Raw genomic sequence first — 24,510 nt, forward strand, 5'->3', positions numbered from 1 at the left:
AAACCACGGTTTTCCCCTGCGGCCCGAGCGTGCATCAAACGTCCGTCTGTCCGCCTGCGGGACACGGCGGCTTGTTACTGAAGAGGGAGGGGGGGAAGAAACACCCAGCAGGAGAGGAGGACAGCTGAGGGGAGGCTGGCACATTAGTCACCAGCTCTCTATCGCTTCAGCTAACACAAAGAGACATCACAGTTCAATTGTTTTCAGGGCTAGGTTATATGAAAGTGATGGCGAGCAAGCTTAGTGGCATCACATCCTTTCCGGGCATGACCTCAGTAGGCTCTGTTCTTTAGAAATACACATTATGGGTTCATCATTGGTTATATTATGTATCTTTTTTTTCCCTTCAGCTGACTTCAGGATGTTCTTTAGAACAGTGGTTCCCAACCTTGGTCCTGGAGGAACACCTGCCTTGCACATTTTCAAGTTTCCTGCTCTAACGCACTGCAGATCCGAGGGGCCTCGAGGACCAAGGTTATGGAAGGTATAGGAAGATCCACCTAATGCTCCCTTATGTACCTCCTAACAAATGTATTTTTCTAAGAACCACTTTTGAGATGTGCGAAGTATGAATAACCTTATTAAGGTTCTACACCAGTCAAGGGTTTTTCCTAGAACTGCTCTCAGAGCGTAGAAACCTGTAGACGTGAATCAGGGGAAAGTCCTCCAATAAGCATCGGACTGTATCTACATCAACTCGAACTATGAATGAATTTGGGGCCATTGCCTCAAATATTTAGGCAGTGTCGATCTGAATCAGGCGCTAAGCGGCAGGAACACATTCGTACGCCTGTTCAACTTTTCCTTCGTTCCGTCACATGAGCTGACCAGAATCTCACTCGAGTTCCTCCTCCTTCCCTCCGTTTCCCCCGGTAACCCAATCATCATTTCATAAGAGCCCTATCACCTTTTAAAAATAACAGTAATTACCTCTCCCAAGGCAAGTCAGACAAAGAGTCCCCTGGATATAATTAGTCATCTGTCAACAGCCATCAGTCTCTCCTGACTGAGAGCCGTGTCAAACATTACCTCCCGATCTCAAAGCCTGCGCACGCCTGCCAAACGTATGGATTTCAATGACACTGCCAGAGCTGAAGTTTGCCAAAAAATATTTAAGGAGTTTTCTAAGGAAATTAATGTCACACCCAATCAATCACGATTAGCCGGAGGGAATCGTGCTCGCGGTTATTGACATGGAAGAAAATGTCGGCTTTTAAAAATGAGAAGCATGCCAACTTATAAATGTCTGGAATTATAAGATGAGTGGTACGCGGCCAAAACACACTGTCTTTTGTCTGATGGTATACTATTTTAATGGTCCCTCGCTCTGGAATGTGATCTTGAATTAATCATACTAAAGTCAATGTCCTCCTCTAGTGGTGGTAATGGGACAGTACAACACAGCCCAGCACTGGAGACACTTCAGTGATTTAACTTTCATCATCAATGCCAGGAAGTTACATAGAGCTTTCAGTAAAATGCGCTTTTTTTACTTTTTTTTTTTTAATTAAGACAAGCTGGAAAATTGAAAACACAGATTCTGTTCTATTTGCTGATTTGCTTTTTGTCTTGTTTTTATGGAAGATTTTTTTTTTTTTTGTGAGACATTTGTGAGACATTTCCCCCTAAAAACTCCAGAAAAGGTCAGATTTGACACCAATTTGTTAATACAGAATATAAATGAAATTAATTATTAAAGCAAAACAACAGGAGAGAACTTCAATTACTGACATGCACCATTGTGGGAATTCTGGGCTGATGCCAAAACATCAACTTTTTCACACATATGGTCACGCCAGTCAATCATCTTTTATAAATGTAGAAAATGGTGCGACATTCACATGGATTAGAGGAAAAGTAAATACTTTCCCGTCACCTACTGCTAATGTAATGCAAACGGAAAGCCCCTTAGCCCCCCACAGATCATTTTACACACACAGGCACACATATTACTATTTTATATTATTATAGATTATATTTTAAATGTAATGAGATTACATTACATTAATAATCCTGCTTCTTTGTTACATTTCTTTAATAAATTTGGTCATTTGTGGTATTTGATGAGACAAGACCCCCACGACAATGGTGCCCAGGGGCCTTCGAAGACCCTGATCCATTCCTGAATAAAATGGGGATATTTTAGCGCAGAATTCCAGCACTGACTGAACCTTCTACTGTACAATAAACACACCATCAAATATTAGTTTGTATTCTATATCTAAACTCTGCTTGACAATGACATTAATTTATTTTATTTATTTATTTATTTTTTGTAGTAATTATCTACAGATTTGGATGCTCCAATATAATTGTGCATCCTAAACCAGATCATATGCAGTTCACTCCGGCTAGTGATCAACTGAAACAAATAGAAAAGTAGAAACAAAAATAGAAAATAATAATAACAATAACAACAGCAACACAAATAATAATAACAATAATAAAAATAACAAAATGAATAATAATAAAAATAAAAATTATATTATATATATATTAATACAAAAAAGAATCTGTTTTTTAATAATAATTTTTTTTCCAAAGCACCCATTGACACTGCACAAACCAAAGAAATCACAAAACAAAAAAATATATTTTTTACAAAACAATATATAAATTAATAAAAAAAGAAACAAGATAAAATGTACATTTTTACATTTTATCTTGTTTCTTTTTTTTATTAATTTATATATTGTTTTGTAAAAAATATATTTTTTTGTATGCTATAATGTGCTGTATATGCTATAATAAAAGCATATACAGCACATACAGATACATAAGTCTAAACTAAAATGGCATCAGTATATGTATTTTTAGATACTAAGATTAAGTAAGAGAGAAATTTTGGGCCAACCATTTTCCAGCAGTGCATAACCAGGAGGGTGGGACAGAAAGCCCAAAGAGAGCTGGATTGCAGTAGTCAAGCCTACATGTAATAAAAGCAAGGATAAGAGTCTCAGTAGAGTCAATCATGACCCTAGCTTCCTAACCTGGGTTATGAGGGACACGATAAAGACAGGGAGGGGTGGTCTTACTTCTTCAGGGTGAGTGGAGATGCAATTCGAGACCTGCTGGTTTGAAATAAGAAAATGGGATAAAGTGTGAGTGGTGAATAGCATTGGCTTATAGATTGTGCAGCACAAAACTGTATCATAACAGAGAATAAAGAGAGACACAGTTGAGAATCGAAAGCCAGTATATTGTGAAACAAGGTGCCTACATATTCCAACAGCTGCAGCGACAGCATTGTGAGGTATCAGTTGGTTTATACTTGGAGAGGCACTGAATACGCTGTTGGTATGATATGGCTCTGCTCACAGCGTCGTGAATTCGTATAGGATTCCTGAGCAGAAACAAGGTCCCAATACACAAGCTTCAGTAGGACGGTCATCTCCATTTACATTACACATTAATGTTACACGCGTACGTCTTTCAGTTCCGTTTAGCAGTTACACCTGTTCTTGTTGCTCTTTTTGAGATGTGTCCATCATTAATATGTGTTTCACAAATGTTAGAATGTCTTTAAAATAAAACACAAGGCAGCATAAGGGAGTCAGAATGCAACAGAAATGCATAACTTTCCAGCTCAGCATGGTAAGGCATATTTCCCGGCATACAACAGCATGAAAAAGTGGGTGCGTCCCTGGACACAGTATCTGTTCTTTAATATTTTAAGCAAGCTTATTTTATCAAATATCAAATCAAAGGACACTGGCCCAAAGCGAACACCTGGGCACCCTGCAATTGTCTGTACTTAGTAACACCCCCTTTCAATTCTTTTTTCCACCCATTCATCTTTGCAAGAGGCTTCTAGTCCTGTTAAACTAAATTTTGTGGTGAGGGCACAGGCAAGGTTTTCTAGGTTTTCAAGGGTTTTTTTAGGCGCTGCTGCACAGTAGAATAGCGCACACCTCTCCAGAGTCTGCTAAATCTTCTCACAAGTCTTTTGCAGTCAAACGGAGGGTTTGATTTGCCGATGATTGTGAACAAGCCATAGCCTTTACACGCTAATTAAGGTATGTGATCTTGTCCCTTATTGCTTAAAATGTTTTTTTTGTGCCTTTTGGACAGAAGTTCATCTTCTACTCAATTGACAGACATTGCCCAAACTTTTGCATGCCACTGTATACCTATTAACAGTTCAGTAACTGCTTTGAATGCAATGCATTCGTGTTTACCTTAAGGTTGCGATAGAATTCTACATTATATGTGCATGATAAATGCTATTACTTTGGAATGTCAAGAAAACTAGGCAGGCTTATATGTTTGTGCTTAAATGTTTAGAAAAAAAAACTGTGCAGTTTATATGCCTTTCAGCACATAGTGGTGGAAGATGAATTAATTCATTAAATAAATAAATAAATAAAATCTCACACACAAGATATGTCCAAAAGTGTCCAGATTAAGGATGCACCGATGCATCTTTTTCTTTTCCGATACAGATATCGATACCAATCCGATACCATTGTTGAATGAATAAACCATATACCTGACCATCTGGTAGAGACTTGAGGCATCAGGATTGACGTAATCGTTACTTTACTAACTTGAAACAAACTACAGCAAATGAACACGATTGATTACATGATTAAATTAACCCCATTTCTGTTTACTGGTCATTAAACAGAGACTAAAGTGAGACTAAAAAGGAGCTAGCAGCTCCTCCCTTCTCGGTTCTCCTTATATGGAAGACAAGCATTACTCATTGATACTGATGTGTTTATGATACTCCGTGATAACCTATATGATAACCTATGATATAGGTTACTCTGATCCTGGGTTATAAAGCCTAAAATACAGGTGGTATGATAATCGGGTTCCGTTAATGGATCGGGCCTTTGGATCAGACTAATTATCCGATACCAGGATAAACCAGATTTGTTCGGGACCGATATCCGATCGGTGCATCCTTAGTGCAGACACCCCTGCACTGTCACTTTAACAGGACCCTCTGCAGCAGATGATCACTTGAGCTTAGGACGCCCAATACCAAGCGTGTAGACTATGGAGCAGTGGAACTGTGTTCTCTGCAGTGATCCCTTTAGGCATTTGTCATCCAGACCTAATCATCCAGCATCAGTACCTGAGTAATCGCTATCACTAATGCTCTCGTGGTGGAGTGCAATCAAATCCTTACAGCCTGTTCCAACACCTGGAAGAGTAGAGGCTGTTACTGCAGCAGAAGGGGGCAAATTCCATATTAATGCCTTTCATTTTAGAAGGAACACTGGGTGAGCAGGTGTCTACAAACCTTTGGACAGGAATGTATATTAGCTTAATGGAACCTATAGAAAAAAACGTAATAGCAGCTTAATAGTCAAATTTACCATCGACTCAATAATCACACTTGTGAATACAGGCAAGAATGCTGGAAATGGAAGAGTAAATGCTGAGAATATCCATGCTTTTCAGTGCAGACCACGAGTCAGACACTGAGTTTACTGATCGTGTCTGTGCTCCATAAGGGGCGCATGCTAAGTTAGCTTTGGCACGCTAAATAAACAAAAGCTCCCAAGCTCAAGTACAGCAAGGGTGAAGACCAACACACAGCCCTTCGACATGTGTGCAGCCGGCCAACACCCCTTTTTCGAACTGCCGCCAATGCAAAATTACCAGGCAAGCAACGTGCCAGCAGATGGCAGTGTCGGCCAATACCACACTGGAGTGATGGGAGGAGAGAACGCCATCTACCCACCCTGGAGAGAGCAAGGCCAATTGTGCTCTCTCTGGGCTCCGGCTGCCGATGGCTAGCAGCATGACCGGGATTCGAACCAGCGACCCTCTGGTTATAGTGACAACGCCTTATTCTGCTGGATCACTCGCGGCCTAAGCTACTAACCTTTTGATCATAAAACTTCGCCCAGTCTCATATTTCAGGTAGTTGTTTTGCTATTCCTGTACATTTATGAACGTTGTCAGGCCTTCGGAAAGAAGGACAAGTGAAAAGGTAGCTCCCAGATTGTCACGCTGTACTTGTTCATTTGTTCCTGGCTCTACTGACCCAAGCACTGTAATTTTCGTAATGCTAATTGTTGGCTAGTAGCTCTAGTGGTCATTCAATGTTAGCGACATTAGCATTAGGCTAACTGCTGCTATCTTGCCTTTAACCTTCTAAGCCATTATTTATCAGCAATCTTGGTGAACTATCACTTTCCTTAAATATCATTTTCTTTAGCCGGCCTGACATACTCTTTCAGTTAGAGCAAACACAGAAATACATTCATTTTGGTACATACAAGCTACTAATGCTAACTACAACCACTACAACTACAACTAACTTCCTCACTTCCTCACACCTCACTGCACACTTTAACCCATACATTATGTAAGCACTTTCAAATGGATGATAATCATTCTGGTTCTATGTTCAACAACTGCCTTAACATACTCCCTGTTATTCATACTGAGCACAATACTGTAGCACTGACGTGTTTTTATATAGGGTGTTGTATAGGTTGTCAACGTAGAACTGCTGTGTCCTCACACCATATGGATTAAAATTAAAAAGACAAAAGAAGCTTCAAATATAACTTCATATGTCTGGGTATAAATCGGCCGGCCATCATATTAGCTTCTACTTTTGAGATGCTGTGGCATTTTGGTACCATTTTCAGTTAAAGCAACGTTATGTAACATTTTTGCCTTAAAATAACAGTGCCAAAATAGTCGCGATGCACCACTGACTTCAAACAGGACGAGTAGCTTCTGTGTCTTTGCTACTCTGATCTTTGATCTGGTGCAAACTGCACTATGTAACTTCAGAGAAACGGGCAGGGCAACACTTGCGGTAACTGCAAAACGCGCCAAACAAGTCATTTTTATGTGAAATACTGTAATATTATATTTTTTATATATTTTATATATATATATATATATAAAGATATATATATATATATATATATATATATATATATATAAATGCTGTGTAGAGCGTGTCCCTTAGCGTCAGTTAGACCCTCCGACTGTAGGGCGAGGCCAGGAGCAAGAAATACCAATTCTCGCATAATGCTGCTTAAATTTCTACTCCTCAGCAGTGTTTTGGGCCGCTGTTCCATCAAGTTGTGAAGCTACATAGCAGAGCGCTGGCCTATGTGGAGCATTTTACTGCTGGGTCATCTATAGTGATCTAGAGTGAACCAATTCTAGTGAAACTAGGCATGCCTAGAGCATAGAACTACCACAACCTTGCTTTGTAGATGAGGTGGATGAGGTGTATTTCAATGAAGAAAGCTTGATTTCAATTATTTAGAGGCTTCATTTAGTGATGGCGTGTATGGGATATGCCAGTAAATGCTATTTGCACGCATTTACATTAATTTCTTCTGAACGTAGTTGTCCAGAAATTAATATATAAAAATTATACAGGTTGGATGGCTGATGTATTGGCTGGAATTGACAATTATATCATAGGGTAAAGCGCAGAGTCTGTTTTTAATATTTGATCATATAAACTCTCAAGAGCTCTCAACTCTCAAATGACTCAGGTGGGTTAGAACCAGGGTTAGGATTAGGTTGAAGTTAAGGTGGGGGAATTAAAGCTGACGGCAAGGTAAGAATCCACAAAGCATCTATGGTGAGATTTTTTAAGATCAGATTTTTAGCTTCTTCAAATGGGGTTGATTTGCATTCAGTCGGGCCCTAACAATCTTTTTATTTTTAATCCGAATCAGTTGAGTACACAGCAAAAGCAAAACATTCTTCATATTCTTCATATTACCATCTTCTCGCTTGTGAAAGGGCTCAGAATACCCTAAACTGTATTGCTCAGTGGTTTGCTCAGTATTGAGGTGAGCTGTCATGTTTTGTTCTGCATACACTCTTTAAAAAAATAAGGGTGCCAAAAAAGGAAACCCTACATTGGTTCTTCAAGGCTGATGAACCAAAGAACCCTGTTTGGCACCTTTATTTCTCAGTTGTATACTGGTGCATAAAGTCCTAAAGGACTCCTAACAGACGCAGGAGTTGGAAAAACGCAGTGCCAGACTGGCAATGGATTTCATTGCACAGGTAGAGACCTTATGGCAGGCTCCGGCACTGGAAATGTAGTTAGAAGCCAGGCGGTGGAGCCTTTTGGCCCCAAAGGTGTTATAGTGGCCGGGCATGACCAGCTCCACTTCCTCTTTGTCCACCATCTCCACCAGCCTCTCACAGCTGCGGACGTAGTCGCCAATGGCACTGTAGGGCAGCCAGTCGATCATCGAGCCGTCGTAGACCACGTCGCCGCTGAAGAGCATCTTGTTGTCCTTGTCGTGGAGGCAGATGCTGCCTCTGGAGTGGCCGGGCATGTGAAGCACTGTGAGCTGCCGGTCCCCGAGGTTGATGACATTACCTGAGAACGGAATACCAACAAGAGTGGAGTGTAGCAACTGGATATTAAGACTGCATTGCAGCACTGACACAGCACAAGCTGCATTGACCTGTGCACAAGTTATTAGGGGAGGGAAGAGGGAATCTGGTGGTTTGTCCTTGGGAGATGGGAGATGCAGTGTGGAGTTGCACGGAAAAATTAAATGAATTTTGAATATGAACAACTGAATTTGTGACAAAATCGAGTTTCAAAGGATGACAATGAGGAGGGTGACAAACATTCTGGGTTAGACCGAACTTAGTTTTTTATATATAGGACATATTACTTCTTTAAAACCATCAGCATAAGAAAGATTTGAAAAAGCTGCTGTTCCTTAATTGTTGTTACACTTACCTACAGTGTACCCAAATTCATTGTTTGCATAGGAATAGTCTAGACAATCTAGTTCAGAGGGCAATGTCAACCATGCTATAGCTAGGAGCCAAACAGTGGCTTAGCGGACGGGTATCAAACCCATAACCCTGTAACCACAACCCAACACTCACAACAGAGCCACCACTTGCCCAATCCATGTGGATTTGGTCCCAGTTTTATATTAGCCAACATTTTATAATAATAATTTTCTATTTCAGTATTTAGGGGTGGACTAAGGGGCAGGATTAATGCTGGGTGGGAATAATGGGCAGGAAAAATGCTGAGTGGTATTTAGGGGTGGACTAAAGGGCGGGAATAATGCTGGGTGGTATTTAGGGTGGGAATAATAGGCAGGATTAATGCTGGGTGGTATTTAGGGCGGGAATAATGGGCAGGATTAATGCTGGGTGGTATTTAGGGCGGGAATAATGGGGAGGATTAATGGGCAGGAAAAATGCTGGGTGGTATTTAGGGTGGGAATAATGGGCAGGAAAAATGCTGAGTGGTATTTAGGGGTGGACTAAAGGGCAGGAATAATGCTGGGTGGTATTTAGGGTGGGAATAATGGGCAGGAAAAATGCTGAGTGGTATTTAGGGGTGGACTAAAGGGCAGGAATAATGCTGGGTGGTATTTAGGGGTGGACTAAGGGGTGGGAGTAATGCTGAGTGGTATTTAGGTCTGGAATAATGGGCAGGAAAAATGCTGGGTGGTATTTAGGGGTATACTAAAGGGCGGTAATAATGTTGGATGGTATTTAAGGCTGCACAATATATCGTTTCAGCATCGGCATCAAGGAAAATTCCCCACTGTCCTCATTTTCAGTGTCTGATAAATTCCTGTATTTTTTTAATATCACAATATCAATCGCAGAACAACCGAATATCGTAATGTCAAACCCCCCCCCCCCCCCTAATATCGTGCAGCCCTAATAGTACTGATACAGTTCCATACCATAATATTTTCTGAATGTCATGGTGACATAATATTTCAGTTTGCATTCATTACTTGTTTCTTGGGTTCTGATACTCTATGATAAGAATGTTACAAATCCTGCTAAAAACAAAACATTTTCTGAGCATTACAGCAAGAACAGAATTATTATTCTTGCACTGGGAGCTACATTGACTTGCTGCCCCTCCTGTGGTATAATCGTGTAGCCCACTACCTCAAAACAATTCAGTATACAGATAAGAAATCATATTAGGCCATAGGCTTGGTTCTCTGACCACAGGCATGCTGCTTTTAAGACACCGGTAATCTGATTGTGTTTGATTCTTCTCCAGATCTTTCAAGGCGGGTCAGAATGAAGTCATGCTGCGTTCCATGTGGCCTACCATAGTACAGCTGCCTCAGTTTCCCAGAGCTGCTCATGAAATTAACCTGCACTGCACATTTGAGTGTTTTCTACTCTAACACATATTTAACCTCATTTTGATCTTCTTACTGAGCAGATGAGTGACAGCTGATATTTTTGAGAGCTGAGAGAACACTGAAGTTGAAGGCACTTCCAGGGTTGAAAAATAGAGACAGATCTCAACCCGATCCTGATAATCTTCTGATATTCTGAGCACATGATACAAATGGCCACTGCAGTGGTCACTAACCCTGCTCCTGCAGACCTGCAGCTCCAACCTTAATCTACTCCACCACATCCATCTTCCATTTCTGCCTTCAGGGATCCAGGATTAGCTGAATCAGGGGTGTTGGAAACCTACAGGAATGCAGATCTCCAGCAGGAGGGTTGCTGACCACTGAGCTGGCCTGCAGTCCAGCTCCACTGCGTGACACTGACGTTACACACCTTCCTGTAATATGTGGGTTGGCTGAACGGCCTTCACCCTGTACTGCCTGGCCGTCCAGCCGGGTGACGGGTTCTCCACGATCTCCCGGTCTGACAGCCATGTCACCGTCTCGAAGTTGTCTCCATTGGCCAGGGCATCGACCTCGGCCTCGTGCACGCCCACTTGTTGAAACTGGTGCAGCCCACCCGCGTGATCGAAGTGGACGTGTGTGCCGATGGCCAGCAAGGGTTTCTTCCGCTTGGCGTCTTCCCCCAGCAGGCCTTTGGAGCTGATGTAGTCGGGGAGGCTCCGTAAGCCCAGGCCGGCGTCTATCACCACGTCCTGGTGAGATCCACGGATGAGCCAGATGTTAGCCCTGTTCCCCGACTCGTAAAAGCGCTCCTGGATCCAAAACACGCCGTTGTCAAGCGTTTTGTGGGCGTACCAGTCCATCGCAGACATCGCGGGACATACACTCTGTCGTTAACGACGAGAAAATAGATAAAATAGCCGAAAACACGCGATATTCCAGCACCGATCCTGCCGCTGCTGAGCACTGCAGACATTTGCAAACAGGGCGACGGCTAACGCCCCTTTCTTCAGGCAGCGCTGATTGGAAGACGTGTCGGCGTGACGTAGCCCCGCACTGAAAGGCGATTGGCGGAACCCAAATCAAGCTCCGCCCAGCTCTTGCGCTCTGCTATAAAAACCCACCGACGTGCAACTTGAGGGATTTTGAATACAAGAGTCTCGTTAAGCTTCTCAAGAACGTGATCCTACACTATTGCAAACGTTTTGAGGACGTTTTGCTCAGTATCTACTGCCAAACAAAAGGGCCATAGAGTGTTGCAGTCCTCTCCAGGAGAGTGAGTGAGCCATCATGGCAGGGAAAGGCAGGGGAGTAGCAGCGTTTACCTTCAACATAGAGGCACTGGGGATCAACAGAGGCTCCATGCCTGAGACCCAGCGAGGGCCACAGCCTATGTTCCCTGTGAGTCCTCTGTTGTCTCCTTTGCTGTCCTTCTAGCCTGTCTTGTTCATTAGTTTGGATGCTGAAGGGTTAAGCTGGGTGCTAAACTCTCAGTTTGGTGATTTCTCAGCTCAGACACATTCATTAAAGTGGAAATCATTCACAGATGAGTCAAGGATAGTTCCTAAAGTTCTGCATGATTTGGTGGTTGAGGTCAAGGTTCAAAGGTTTCATCTTAAATGGTCCATTTTTAAAGAAATTTACCAGCTCAGATTGCTACCAGTTAATGTAGACATATTTTCAGGATTGTATATGTAGTGGTGATAATAGTAAAACAGTGGTAAATAACAATTATTATTGATCAATTACCAGTTATATATATTTGTGTAACAAATGTCTGTGAAACAGCCTTCAGAGGCATTCAACTCCTCAGACCTGTGGTTCTAATCACCGCTACTGACAAGACAAGACACCCCTAGTCACCATTTGTGTTGAAATTTTAACCCATCTGTGCAGTGAACACACACACACTAGTGAGCATACAGTGGCTATGAGTACACATGTCCAGAGCGGTGGGCTACGGGGAACAGAGAGGGTGAAGGGCCTTGCTCAAGGGCCCCACAGTGGCAGCTTGCCGAGCTGTGTGGGTATCGAACCCACAACCCACTATTTCAATAGCCTAGAGCGTTAATCACTAAGCCACCACTGCCCAAATGCTATAAATAACCAAACCACCATAAATAACATCATTTTACATGTAGTTGGGCATATTTCAGCATATTTCAGTTCCCCTTTAAACCAACCCGTTGACACGAGTCGAATCCGGTGACACTGAGCAGGAAAATCCTCCAAACTGTGCTGGCCATTGGCTCTCCAGGAGCGGTGTTGCATACCCCTGCCCAGTCTCCTATTTCTGTGTGGCCTGGCCACGTAGATGATGTATCACAGTACCTAACTTTGTATCTCTTCGACAGCAAATCGAGTTTAAACCCGTGCCTCTAAAGGCCGACGAGGCAGAGGACTACATGCTGGCTTTGAAACAAGAGATCAGAGGTAAAATGAAAGGCCTGCCTTTCAACATAAAGCCCCCCTCCGGCAAGAACGGTGAGCTATGCTCTCTCAGATTTAATCACAGCAAGCCGTAATGTATGACAGCTTTCAGCTGCAGCACTTAAGATTGCTTGGCTAACCATACAGCAGCAGGCCGAAAGGCGTGGAATCCCACCCTTCCGAGGGTGGCGTTTATCTCTCTGTCTGATCTCTCTCAGTTCTCTTCTGTTTACGTCAGGAAGCCATGAGAGATGTTGGTCATTGTGTTTGGAATTTGTTTGCAGACGTTGAAAAGTACAAAGAAAAGTACAGCAGGGAATACAGTAAACTTGAGGAGGAGGAATGGACACCAGGTAGCATCTCCAGCTTTAAGCAAAGTGTATGACTCATTTCGTAAAACCTCATTTAGTCTAAATCTGTTTTTTTTTTTGTTTTGTTTTTTTTTCAGATTGGAACCGTCTTCCAAAGGAACTCATGCCCCAGAAGAAAAAACGAACAGGGAAAACTGGTAAATGTACTTCTCAACGTTTGCATTGGGAATTACGGCCTGCATGTCATTTCCAAATAAGCTTTACTACTTTTATTATTATTTTTTAATACAGATTCTAAGAAATCCAAGGTCCCAAAGGTCTCAAGCAATGATAAGAAGGTCCTGCTCTCTAAACTGGATGTAAGTGTATTTATTTATTTATTTATTTATTTATGGTTCATTTATACTCCCTGTGAAACTGAATACGCCCATTTGGAACGATGCAGGCACCACAGCCCACATACTACTATGCATCCTTTACACTGGCATGGATGTTGAGCTATTCATCCACTAGAGGGCAGTTCAGAGTCAAGTTTCTGATAAGGACAAAGATGGCGAAGGTGGAGGAGGTCATGATAATGACTGTGTGTCAAATCGGCAGGGAAGTGCCGAGTCAGCATAGGTAGCAAGCTGCCATAATACAAAAGAAACGAGGCAGAGGAGGACATGTAGGCAGTAACGTACATATGACCGTGTCCGTCTACCAGAGGCTGGGTTTCGTTTGAACCATTGGCTACACTGCCCCCACGATTTCCAGCGGCACTGCTCCGATCCGCCTGTATCTGTACGCCCAAATACGAAATAATGAACTCTGTGCGTATTGAACTTTGAGCTAAATGAGCCTGCAGCTGTGTTGATTATAAAATCTCGTCTGTTGATTTAATTCTTTTATAATGAATCTGTTTGTCCTCTCTGCATTTGGTCTGGTTTTAAAAGGAACTTGAGAAGAAAGGGGATGATAAATCAGATGAGGAGAAAGAGGAGAAGGACAAGAAGAAGGCTGATGAGGAGGAAGAGGAAGTTGAAGGAGAGGAGTATGATGAAGAAGAGCTTGAGGAGGTAAAAGCTCAGTAATGACTGGTAAAGGCTGGCTTTTAGGAAAGGTAGCCACTAAAAGGCTGCATGGATGCCTGACTGGGCACATGGCCAACCAGCCCCTGCCTTTTTTCGAACTGCCGTCAACGCAGCGGCATCGGGAAACCAACGTGCTCGGAGATAGGTACCCTGCTCTTAGTTACGCCATCCGCTGACTGTATCCTGGCAACATCATGACTTATTGCTGCGTTCCAATTGCGTCTCAAACGTGATTCTCATTCCAACGCTGCCTTCTAAGGTACCAATTTATGAGACAGCTTAGGCAGTAAGGCATTGAAACCAACGAGGCAGAGGTGTAAATGATGCACCGGCAAGCAGACACCCAGCATCACACTGAAGTAATGTGGGTAGAGAGGGCGATAGAGCAAGGCCAATTGTGCCCTGTTGGGCTCCGATTGCTGATGGGAAGCTGCATCGTAGTCCGCTGGACCACTCGGGGGCCTATTCTGAATCAGTACAAGCACTGTGCTGTTAATGGAATAATCTTTGACAGCTTAGAAATATAACAACTTGGGGAATTACTATCACTTGCTTAGCTATATGAGCAAACCTTATAGGCTCAATGTCGTTCCACTGTCTTTTGGTCGGACTTTTGCTCCACGTTCAGCTACAATGAGAAGTATAATTTCATAAGTGCATTGTATATATAATAAAATAACGTTTCACTTCCACTTTGAAAGGATTCGGACACTGAGAAAACTGTCCGACCTACTGCCCTAAAACGTAAATGTTACATTTAATGTGAATATATTTTGAGAATTAATTGATTACTTACTGGCCGGCATCAATCAATCACATTCGAGGCTTTTAACAGACACTCTAATTCAGAGCAACTTACAAAAGTGCTTCACTGTTTATTTTAGTTTGTATAGGAAAGCTCCAAAAGGTCCCTCTAAGCTTAGATGAGTAAATACAAGAGTATGACTGTATGATTTGGGAAACCTGGGAAATCTTTGCATTGTTTTTCCAGGAGAACGACTACATAGCAAGCTACTTCGAAGACGGTGATGATTACGGAGCTGGAAGTGATGATAATATGGATGAAGCCACATACTGATGACCTTCATAATTTTTTGTTCATTTTTGTTAATTTTTCCTTGATATTTATGTTCTTTGCTAAGTGCACTGAAATATTAAAGTACAAACAGGGTTTGGAGATGTCAGGTACTAAAATATAGTTCATTTATTTTCAAACTGCAACTACGGTCTACAGGCCGAAGGCACATACTGCTTGAATTCCTCATTTAAGAAAATATTACAAGGTGAATTTCCACTGGAATATTTAAGAAACAGTTCACGGTGTCCTGGCATGAGTTCTGTAAGGACTTCAAAATTGCAGTTGGCAGACGAGCAATGTTAAAAACAAAGAAGAAAAATAGCAACATTAGCATCAATACTGATTTCTGTTTCCGTAACTACGCCCATCTTCGTGAATAAATTAGTGTGTATACGCATGTATCCCTGACAAGAGACCTCAACCGTCTCCCAAGTTATGTTTTGAATAGATTGTTTCTGTTTACCGTTAAAGCAAACCTGTAAGAATTACGCAGCTATACATCCGCTCACGTGGGGAAGAAAAAACTGTGCAAAATTTGCAATAAGGACCATCGCCTATAGTAGCTGAACCAGTTCTAGCTAGTTCAAACTTCACACCAAAGCAGTACCAAGCTCACAAATAAATGGCACCGTTTGCTTTCAGTCCAGCTATGGCATGATAGGTTGAAACTAGTGTCACCGAGTCTGTAATCATCCCTCATATTAAAGGATGAGTTCAAGAGTTTTGAACCAGACACCATAAACTGTCATTACAGATCCAGATGAATGTCTAGGAATGCCTCGATATAAGAGCTATGTGCAGCTCTCCATAGCAACGTTCAAGTAAATGAATTTACGTAATCTCTTAATCAGCACTGACAGCTGTCTCCACTCACTTGGAATGTGTATTAAGTTGAGCACTGTATGAATACTACCAATTAATTGAGATGGCTGAGTGAATCCGATTCCAATCCTGCCACAAATCTAGCCTGAGACAGCACACGCTCACTCTGTGCGATTCCCTGTGGGGGTAATCGAGTGTTTGAGTAGTGTGAGCATGATGGTCTGCTTTTAGATGCTTGTCTGAAGCTCATCTGTTCATGCTTAAGATTTTAATATTTACATCAGAAAAGATCTGAATAGCTGCATCATGCCATCTCATATTAATCAATGCACCATAACAGACTAATCTCAGTACACAGTACACTGTGCACTCTCTTTTCACTTTAAATACAGGTCTCCTCCTGAAGATTGTCAGAAAACAGTGCCTTTGGAACAAGCTTGACTTTGCACTGCTTCTAAAAAATGCCCATGTGTTTCAAAACAGGAATGTTCTGCTTTGTTTTAATATATTATCTTCTCTAGAAACTACTTACCAAATGTGCACTTCTTATACAGAGGTCTGGTTCAACAATGATCGAACTCATCCTTTTAAAAACGTACAATACTCATCACTTAAAGTGGTTTTGATTACAAGTTCAAAAAAACGATTCAATGCCACCAAAGTAACATGTTGGTCCATATGAACTGGATCCAAGTCCCCATGTCTATGTTTTCTGTCCCTGCCCCAGATTTGGTCCCTCATGTTTAACGTCTCGATGCATATGAGATTCCTGGTGAGGAACAGGCTGGGCCGGCGGCACAACAGAGGGAGCACCGGTGGCTGGATGTATAGGCTGGGGCTTGATAGAATCTGCAGTAGTGTGATGGCTAACGTCTGACTTCATCAGCACCTCGTAGTATAAAAGGTAGAACACAGGCGTGACGATGCCTACGACGAGCATGATTGCCACTGCAGTCCACCACCTCATGCCCCAGTCTGCCCCGTAGTAGGGGTCCTTCCTCTGGGCCGGCCTCCTGTCTGGCTCCCCCAGTAACGGCTGCTGAGGGCTGAAAGAGGAAACCACCTCGCTGAGGCTGCTCCTGGAAGGACTGGAGGACTTGACCAGAAGTTCGATGTCCTTGTCCTTCTCCTGCAGGAAACACTCAACGCTGTCAGTGGAGGAAGAAGAGGAGGGGGAGGAGTCCGTGAAAGCTCCGGGCAGCGGGATCTCCAAGACTCTGCGAACGCTGCTGGGTGAGCCGCTTTTATGGGGAGCCGGGTTGTGAGTTTCAGTAAACGAGCTGAACCGCCTTACGGGGATCTTTATGGATCTCAGGGCAAAGAAGTCCTGCTCTGTCAGGAGATTGTTGGCCCGCTTTAGGTCAGCTACCTAAGACACACCCAAAAAGAAACAGCGTTAATAACAGGCTGCGTTAATTAGCTTGCTGGCACTTACAAGCTATAATTAATATGTAGTGTAGCACAGGGTTAATTAAACAATTAGTATATTAGTGAACAATTAATATATTTATACGAGCACTGTGTAAATCTGTTAAACTGCAAAAGTCTATAAACTATGAGTGCAACAACAAAGTGCAGCTATCACGCTGTATTGTGTACTATGAGCATCTCTATTCAACACAATACAGTCAACAGACTGGATCAAATACGGTCCTTATTTAATACAGGAGCTTTACTTAAAAACAAAAAACGAGAATCAATGAACACAACCGACTTTCCTTTGTTCTTCAAGAAGCAAGAGAGGGCCGAAAAGCATCCTCCTCAGAAATGTAGATTAGCGTGTGGATACATAATGTGTACAAAATATTGTACTTTCTTAGTGTTCAACATTCAAATTAAGTAATATATAAAATGGGTGCTATAACACACTTTTCAGATGCTCCTTAAAAACTGAATCAGATCAATATGATTTGTGCTTTACACTCTTACGATGAACACAAAAAAAGAGCAATCAACAGAGAAATAAATAAAAGACATGTACTGTTGACTTACAGAGCAGAAATACTGAAGAGAAATGCTAATCAGGGTGTCCCCCTCCTTAATGTCCCTCATTACATAGACAATGTCATCCATTCGCTCCCGCGAGGCACTCCGGCGAAGCCTCTCCCTGCCTCTGGAACGAAGCTCATAGCTCTCGCCATCCTCTTCTGAGCACTCGGTCTCCGAATTGTTCCCAAATATATAAGAGTGACCTCCCATTGCAGGCTGCACCACTGTAGCAGACTGGAAGCCATTATATTGGTTCCTTCCAGTCATTTTCTTCCTACTTGCAAAAACAGAAAACATATCAATACAGTACGTATACAATAAAATAGGCCTTATCAACAGATACAGATTTCCAACATGTACTGTTCGTTCAAATACACAGCTCCTTAGATCCAAATAAACTGAAACCAACATCCACCTTTAACTTTTATGAGGTGAACAGTAGTTAGTGGCACTACTCCTTAGTATATTCAGCCATTCAAATGTCTGTTAAGATAAAGATGTTGATTAATAGAGAGTCCATGATCTATTAACCTCATCACATGTGTTGGTCTACCTAAAGAGACAATATGACAAGAGACAAAATGGCTCTGACCAGTGTCTGCTGTAAATGACAGGGGAATTTAAGCCAAGCTCTAACATTATTAAACAATTAAATGAGTTTAAACTTAGCTCAAAAATTCAAGTGGCAATATTTATGGCATGCCATTTCAGTCGAAAATGCCACCAGAGATACAAGCCATAACTCTGATGCATAAATTCAGGATCTCTCTAATGCCATTTTTACCAATAGAAATTCTTATTGCAAGTGTTGACTATGAAATTATTACCTGTAATAATATCAGATCTACAGATCCCTACAGCCATTCTGACTTGTTAGACTGCCAGGATGACATACCCTTAATGTATTTTTTTTTTATTTGACAGCTCTAGACTTAAATATCAAAATAATATTACTGCCAGTAGAAATAAGAGTTAATTTACAGATATAGTTTTACTAGTCAGAGTTACAATGTTGATATCTGGAATTACAATTTGAACCGGTAAGGTAGTTATAGATAAAAGTGAGAGTCCATGTATGTCTATTATAACACACCTATTTCCTCATTCTGTAGATCTGATTATTTCTAGGAAACATTTCATATTTGATCTGAAATTAAATATCGAATTCTATCAAAAAATAATTGCAGATTTCTTTAACTGGACTTCTACTGGTAGAAACGACAAGTTATTATAGCTAGATAACAAAGAATAAGATCCCATGTAAATCGGTGGTAACATGAGTAGTCCTTTACAGAGAAAAATATCATAATATTTAAAGTCAATACACAAGATAAATATACAGGGCACTGGTGGCTCAGCGGTTAAAGCACCGGGCTATTGACGACAGGGTTGAAGGTTTGACACCCGGTCTTGGAAAGCTGCCACTATTGGACCCTTTCTGCTCTCCTGGCACGTGTGCTCACTGTCACAGTGTGTGTTTAGACACTAGTGTGTGTTCACTGCATGGATGGGTTAAAGGCGGAGGCCAAATTCCACCTGTGTCCAACACAAATTATGAACATGGTGGTCATGTCTTGTGATCACAGACAACCTGCATCAATAGCAGCAGATTCTTAATAACTACTCAACGGGCTGAACTTCATCCTATTAAACGATATGCTCGATATGCTGATGAAAGCATACTATGTATAACACAATACTATAAAAGTGTTATTTTGCCCACTCCAATTACTAGTCAATATTCCATAACTGATCTGAAATGAAAACTTTTACTGTAGCTAATGTCATTTTAAGTAATGACAACTGCATTAAAGAGATCTTTGAGTTTTAATGGTAAAACTCAGATTACTTCTTGTATCACTGGTGGCATTTTTGTGACTCTGGAGAAATGACAACTCGGTTAAAGCGTAAAAGGTAAGAGTAAGATACCTGAGAAAATAAAATAGAGAGAGAAATACAGGAACAAAAGTACACAACTGGCTCCCAATTAGTTTGATGCTAATTCACATCTGAGGTACTTCTTGTATCACTGGTGGCATTTAGCACCTATAGGTAAAATCGGCTGGACATACAATAGAGTCCCACCTACGATCAACCTGTAGCTAAATGAAATGTCAGTAAGATTAGCTGGCTGGCTAACATCGTTAGCTAGCTAGCTAGCTGAATAGTCGGTTAGATCATATCGGCCAAGCTGGCTCATAAACGTAGCTAGCTATGTTTATAAGAGATATAATGTCACCCTGGCATATAAAACCTAGCTAAACGCAATTAACACCCCACAAGCAACTTTAACAAATACTTGTTAGCTATCTAACGTTAGTCTTGCTGAAGTCAAGTAACTTGCCCGGTTGCTATAGCTATCTAGCTAGCTGGCTGGCTGGCTATCTAGCTACTAGCTAGCTAACTAGTGCAGACCCAAAACAACGGCGTGCGTCTAAACTAGACAGCCAAGTAACCTCAACTAAATAAAACCATGACATTATAGTCGATAATATTTATAGCTATAGCTAGCTAATATCCGTGATCTGGATACATTAGCTGATGGCAGCTTCCGTGATGTTATCGACAACTCCGCAGCTAAGCTAAAGCTAAGCTAACTAGCTAGCTAGTGTAAGTCTGGTGCGGGTTAGCTAGATAGCGTATTTAGCTAGCTAGCTACTGTCGTCCAAATTAGACAGTCAATCAGAGAACAGGCAGGGGGGGGGGTCTGCATAGTATTACACCGAACTCCGGAGCAAATAATGAGGCGATATCAGCGGTGAGAAACGCGCCGTTACCTGATAACCCGAGCTGAATCCGCCGGTGTGTTTTAGCTAAGCCATTCTTGTCTTCCCTGTCTCTCCTACTGTACCGAGATCAGCTCCGCCACGTCAACACTGCCCGAACGTAATGACGTAGGGGGGCATTTGGGGGACACCAGGGGGAAGCGAGGTGTCAGAGGTAGGAAGAGGGGTGACTTTGGAGACATGACGACTCGATTTGAGCGTAAAATGACCTTAAATAAATATATTAAAAATACATATAAAATAAATATATAAAATATATAAATACAGTAACAAAAATTCACAATTAGGTACCAAGTGAAACCCTGCTTAGAGGAGTTCCTCTGGATTCCCACGAATTTGTAGAGAAATGTAGCAGTTAGCAACGATGCTGGTGTGAACAGGGTTAATAGCAAAACAATGGCAAATAAAGCTAAATGAGTCGTCTGAGGTTTATATGGTGACGGGACCGCCAAAACCTCTCCACTTTCTGACGTGATTTGATTCTGGCAATGGGTCTTGTCTACATTGTGGCCAATGATGTTGTTGGTGATGGATGATATCGATGGATGGATCAACAGAAATGTCGTAAATCAGTTAACGCTGACGTTTCCTGAAAGTTCAGACGTTAGCATTCTGAAGAGTGTTTTTCTTGACAGTGCTATGTAGTGTTGATCATGGTGAAATAGTGATAATCACAAAAGACATACTGAGATGGGGATGGCAAGCACTCCTGGCTGCCGGATGTTGGGTAGCACTTTAGCCAACAGGTCTTAAAACGGCTCTCGCTCCAGCTGGCGTGCCTTTAACCGAAATATTCTGAATTAGATCTTTCATCAGCACATCCTTAAGCAGCCAGCACACCAATCTGCAAATTCTAAAGAAAGCGGCACATCTTACAGCAGTCTGCGCGCCAACCGGCACATCTTATAGTAGTCGGCACAGTAGTCGGCACACCGACCGGCACATCTTACAGTGGTCGGCACAGCAGGCGGCACGCCAGCTGGCACATCTTATAGCAGTCGGCACACTACCGGCACATCTTATAGCAGTCGGCACACTACCGGCACATCTTACAGTAGTCGGCACAGCAGGCGGCACGCCAGCCGGCACATTGTGCGCAGTCGGCACACCAACTGGCACAGCAGTCGGCACACTATCGGCACATATTGCAGTGGCCGGCACGCTAACAGTCACACCTTAAAGCAGTCAGCACAGCATTCGGCACGCCAACCGGCACATCTTAGAACAGTCGGCACGCTACCGGCACATTGTGCAGCAGTCGGCACACCAACTGGCATAGCAGTCGACACATCTTACAGCGGCCGGCCTGCCAGCCAGCTCATCTTAGAGCAGTCGGCACGCTAGCCGGCTCATCTTAGAGCAGTCGGCACGCCAGCCGGCACATCTTAGAGCAGTCGGCGCGCTTCCGGCACATCTTACCGTAGATGGCACACCAACCGGCACACCTTACAGCTGTTGGCACACCAACTGGCACATCTTACAGCAGTCGGCACAGCAGTCGGCATGCTACCAGCACATCTTACAGTAGTCGGCACGCTACTTGCACATCCTACAGCAGTCGGCACACCAACCGGCACACCTTACAGCAGTCGACAAAGCAGTCAGCATGCCAACCGGCACATCTTACAGCAGTTGGCACGTCAACTGGCACATCTTACAGCAGTCTGCACGTCAACTGGTAAATTTTATAGCAATCGGCACTCCATACGTCACATCACATCTTACAACAGTTGGCACAGCAGTCGACACGCAAACCAGCACACCTTACAGCATTCAGCATGCCAACCGGCACACCTTACAGCAATCTGCACGCCAATCGCCACATCTTATAGCAGTCGGCACACCAACCGGCACATCTTACAGCAGTTGGCACAGCAGTCGGCATGCCTACCAGCACACCTTACAGCAGTTGGCATAGTAGTCGGCACACCAACCGGCATATTTTACAGCAGTTGGAATGCCAATCAGGTCATCTTACAGCAGTCTGCACGCCAACCGGTACATCTTACAGCAATCGGCACACCAGCCAGCACATTTTAGAGCATTCGGCACACCAGCCAGCACATTTTAGAGCAGTCTGCACGCCAACCGTCACATCTAACAGCAGTTGGCACAGCATTCAGCGCGCCAACCAGCACACCTTACAGTAGTCGGTACGCCAACCAGAACACCTTACAGCAGTCGGCACTCCAAGCGCCACATCTTACAGCAGTCGGCACGCCAACTGGCACATCTTACAGCTGTCAGCACGCCAATCGGCAAATTCTTAAGAAGCCAGTACGTCATTAACCAGCCAGACGTAAAGCAGCGAGTTCACCAACGGGCACACCAACCAGCAAATCCTAATGCAGCTTGCACAACGGCACATGTTAAAGCAACCGGCTTGTGTCAAAGTAACCAGCACACCGTCTGGCACATCCTTAACTAGAGAGTTCACCACCAGGCACATCTTAAACCTCCAAAACACCAACTAGCACTACTTAAAGTAGCCAGCACACCAAACGGCACACCTTTAAATAACTGGCACATCACCTGGTACATCACAAAGTAACCAGCACACCACCTGGCACATCATACAGCAGAGAGCACACCACCACAGAGTACATTTTGGCTTTGAATAAATTATATGAAATCCTAGTTATGTTGTCTTACAGTGACTGCAATATACTCTATATATACTCAATATACATTGTCTTGTGTAGATTTAAGATTTATATATATATATATATATATAAAACAAAAAACTAGTAGGTATACCCAAACCTCGCACCAAAAATGTCTTATCACCAATGTACAGTGCTCTCATTGTCCTAACGCTTCTCTAGAGCTGTTGTGAGTTTAGTCTGAGTGCTCTCTGGGGCCTTAATGTACGGCGCATATTTTTCACTCGTCTAGGCGCATTTTTACGCGTCAGGTGCGCTTTTACGCGTGTGGTGCGCTTTTACGCGTCAGGTGCGCTTTTACGCGTGTGGTGCGCTTTTACGCGTCAGGTGCGCTTTTACGCGTGTGGTGCGCTTTTACGCGTCAGGTGCGCTTTTACGCGTGTGGTGCGCTTTTACGCGTGTGGTGCGCTTTTACGCGTCAGGTGCGCTTTTACGCGTGTGGTGCGCTTTTACGCGTCAGGTGCGCTTTTACGCGTGTGGTGTGCTTTTACGCGTGTGGTGCGCTTTTACGCGTCAGGTGCGCTTTTACGCGTGTGGTGCGCTTTTACGCGTCAGGTGCGCTTTTACGCGTGTGGTGTGCTTTTACGCGTGTGGTGCGCTTTTACGCGTCAGGTGCGCTTTTACGCGTTAGGTGCGCTTTTACGCGTGTAGTGCGCTTTTACGCGTGTGGTGCCCTTCTACGCGTCAGGTGCGCTTTTACGCGTGTGGTGCGCTTTTACGCGTCAGGTGCGCTTTTACGCACGGTAAAAAAAAATGACTCAACAAAACAATTCTCATTCCCCCTCTTTGTGCTTTAACGAGTAAAAAATGAAGTGGAAGTTGTTTGTGAATTATTGCAATTGATTTAGTGTCCCAGCAGGGGGCATAACTGGCACAGGTCATCATGTTCATGATCTGTTGCTGTCAATGGTTTGTTTGAGACTGAAGGCTCACATTCGCGCAGCCGGATATTGCCAGATCTCATTGAAAAGGAAAGCATACCGACCACATATTTGAAAGTGAATAAGCTATCATTTACACTTATGAATTATGATTCAGGCCTTGTGGATTATAGAATATACATTATGAATCTTACAGTACAGATTTTGCGTTGTGCATTTTAAATCATACGTAACAGACACATAATGCAGACTATTATCATGCATTGCACATTATAGACTGTATATTGTATACTGCACGTTATAGAATGCACATGAATCACTGCATATTAAGTTGTACATTATATGCAGCACGTTGTAGAATGCACATTAAACATTGTTCCATC

At 42.8% G+C, this 24,510-nt stretch overlaps 3 protein-coding genes across 4 annotated transcripts; 1 reads left to right on the forward strand and 2 right to left on the reverse strand.

The window, feature by feature from the left end:
- Positions 1-3,178: 3,178 nt before the first annotated feature.
- Positions 3,179-11,108, reverse strand: mblac2 (metallo-beta-lactamase domain containing 2). Its single transcript, XM_072664603.1, has 2 exons — positions 10,525-11,108; positions 3,179-8,329 (listed from the first exon to the last, which is right to left on the reverse strand). The coding sequence occupies exons 1-2, from the start codon at positions 10,964-10,966 to the stop codon at positions 7,947-7,949; spliced, it is 825 nt and encodes a 274-aa protein (XP_072520704.1). The 5' UTR covers positions 10,967-11,108; the 3' UTR covers positions 3,179-7,946.
- On the forward strand, positions 10,531-15,204 carry polr3g (polymerase (RNA) III (DNA directed) polypeptide G). Its single transcript, XM_072664604.1, has 7 exons — positions 10,531-11,495; positions 12,449-12,578; positions 12,809-12,877; positions 12,973-13,032; positions 13,127-13,194; positions 13,771-13,893; positions 14,900-15,204. The coding sequence occupies exons 1-7, from the start codon at positions 11,385-11,387 to the stop codon at positions 14,984-14,986; spliced, it is 648 nt and encodes a 215-aa protein (XP_072520705.1). The 5' UTR covers positions 10,531-11,384; the 3' UTR covers positions 14,987-15,204.
- On the reverse strand, positions 14,786-20,659 carry lysmd3 (LysM, putative peptidoglycan-binding, domain containing 3). 2 transcript variants are annotated; one of them, XM_072664601.1, is made up of 3 exons: positions 20,575-20,659; positions 17,801-18,071; positions 14,786-17,177 (listed from the first exon to the last, which is right to left on the reverse strand). In XM_072664601.1, the coding sequence occupies exons 2-3, from the start codon at positions 18,062-18,064 to the stop codon at positions 16,512-16,514; spliced, it is 930 nt and encodes a 309-aa protein (XP_072520702.1). In that variant the 5' UTR covers positions 18,065-18,071; positions 20,575-20,659; the 3' UTR covers positions 14,786-16,511. The 2 variants fall into 2 exon arrangements, with proteins under 2 accessions (XP_072520702.1, XP_072520703.1); XM_072664602.1 differs by having other exon boundaries at positions 17,801-18,074; positions 20,575-20,650.
- Positions 20,660-24,510: the final 3,851 nt, after the last annotated feature.

This window comes from Salminus brasiliensis, chromosome 20 (assembly GCF_030463535.1).
Source record: "Salminus brasiliensis chromosome 20, fSalBra1.hap2, whole genome shotgun sequence".
Lineage (NCBI taxonomy): Eukaryota > Metazoa > Chordata > Actinopteri > Characiformes > Bryconidae > Salminus > Salminus brasiliensis.

What these genes read in the sequence shown, in the direction of transcription:
- lysmd3 (XM_072664601.1), bottom strand. Translation starts at nt 18,064, where the DNA reads ATGACTGGAAGGAACCAATATAATGGCTTCCAGTCTGCTACAGTGGTG. An exon ending in CTCTTCAGTATTTCTGCTCT is followed by an intron (nt 17,178 to 17,800) that starts GTAAGTCAACAG and finishes GGTGTGTCTTAG; the next exon opens with GTAGCTGACCTAAAGCGGGC.
- polr3g (XM_072664604.1), top strand. Translation starts at nt 11,385, where the DNA reads ATGGCAGGGAAAGGCAGGGGAGTAGCAGCGTTTACCTTCAACATAGAG. An exon ending in GGAGGAGGAATGGACACCAG is followed by an intron (nt 12,878 to 12,972) that starts GTAGCATCTCCA and finishes TTTTTTTTTCAG; the next exon opens with ATTGGAACCGTCTTCCAAAG. An exon ending in TCCTGCTCTCTAAACTGGAT is followed by an intron (nt 13,195 to 13,770) that starts GTAAGTGTATTT and finishes TGGTTTTAAAAG; the next exon opens with GAACTTGAGAAGAAAGGGGA.
- mblac2 (XM_072664603.1), bottom strand. Translation starts at nt 10,966, where the DNA reads ATGTCTGCGATGGACTGGTACGCCCACAAAACGCTTGACAACGGCGTG. An exon ending in AACCCACATATTACAGGAAG is followed by an intron (nt 8,330 to 10,524) that starts GTGTGTAACGTC and finishes TTCCGTTCTCAG; the next exon opens with GTAATGTCATCAACCTCGGG.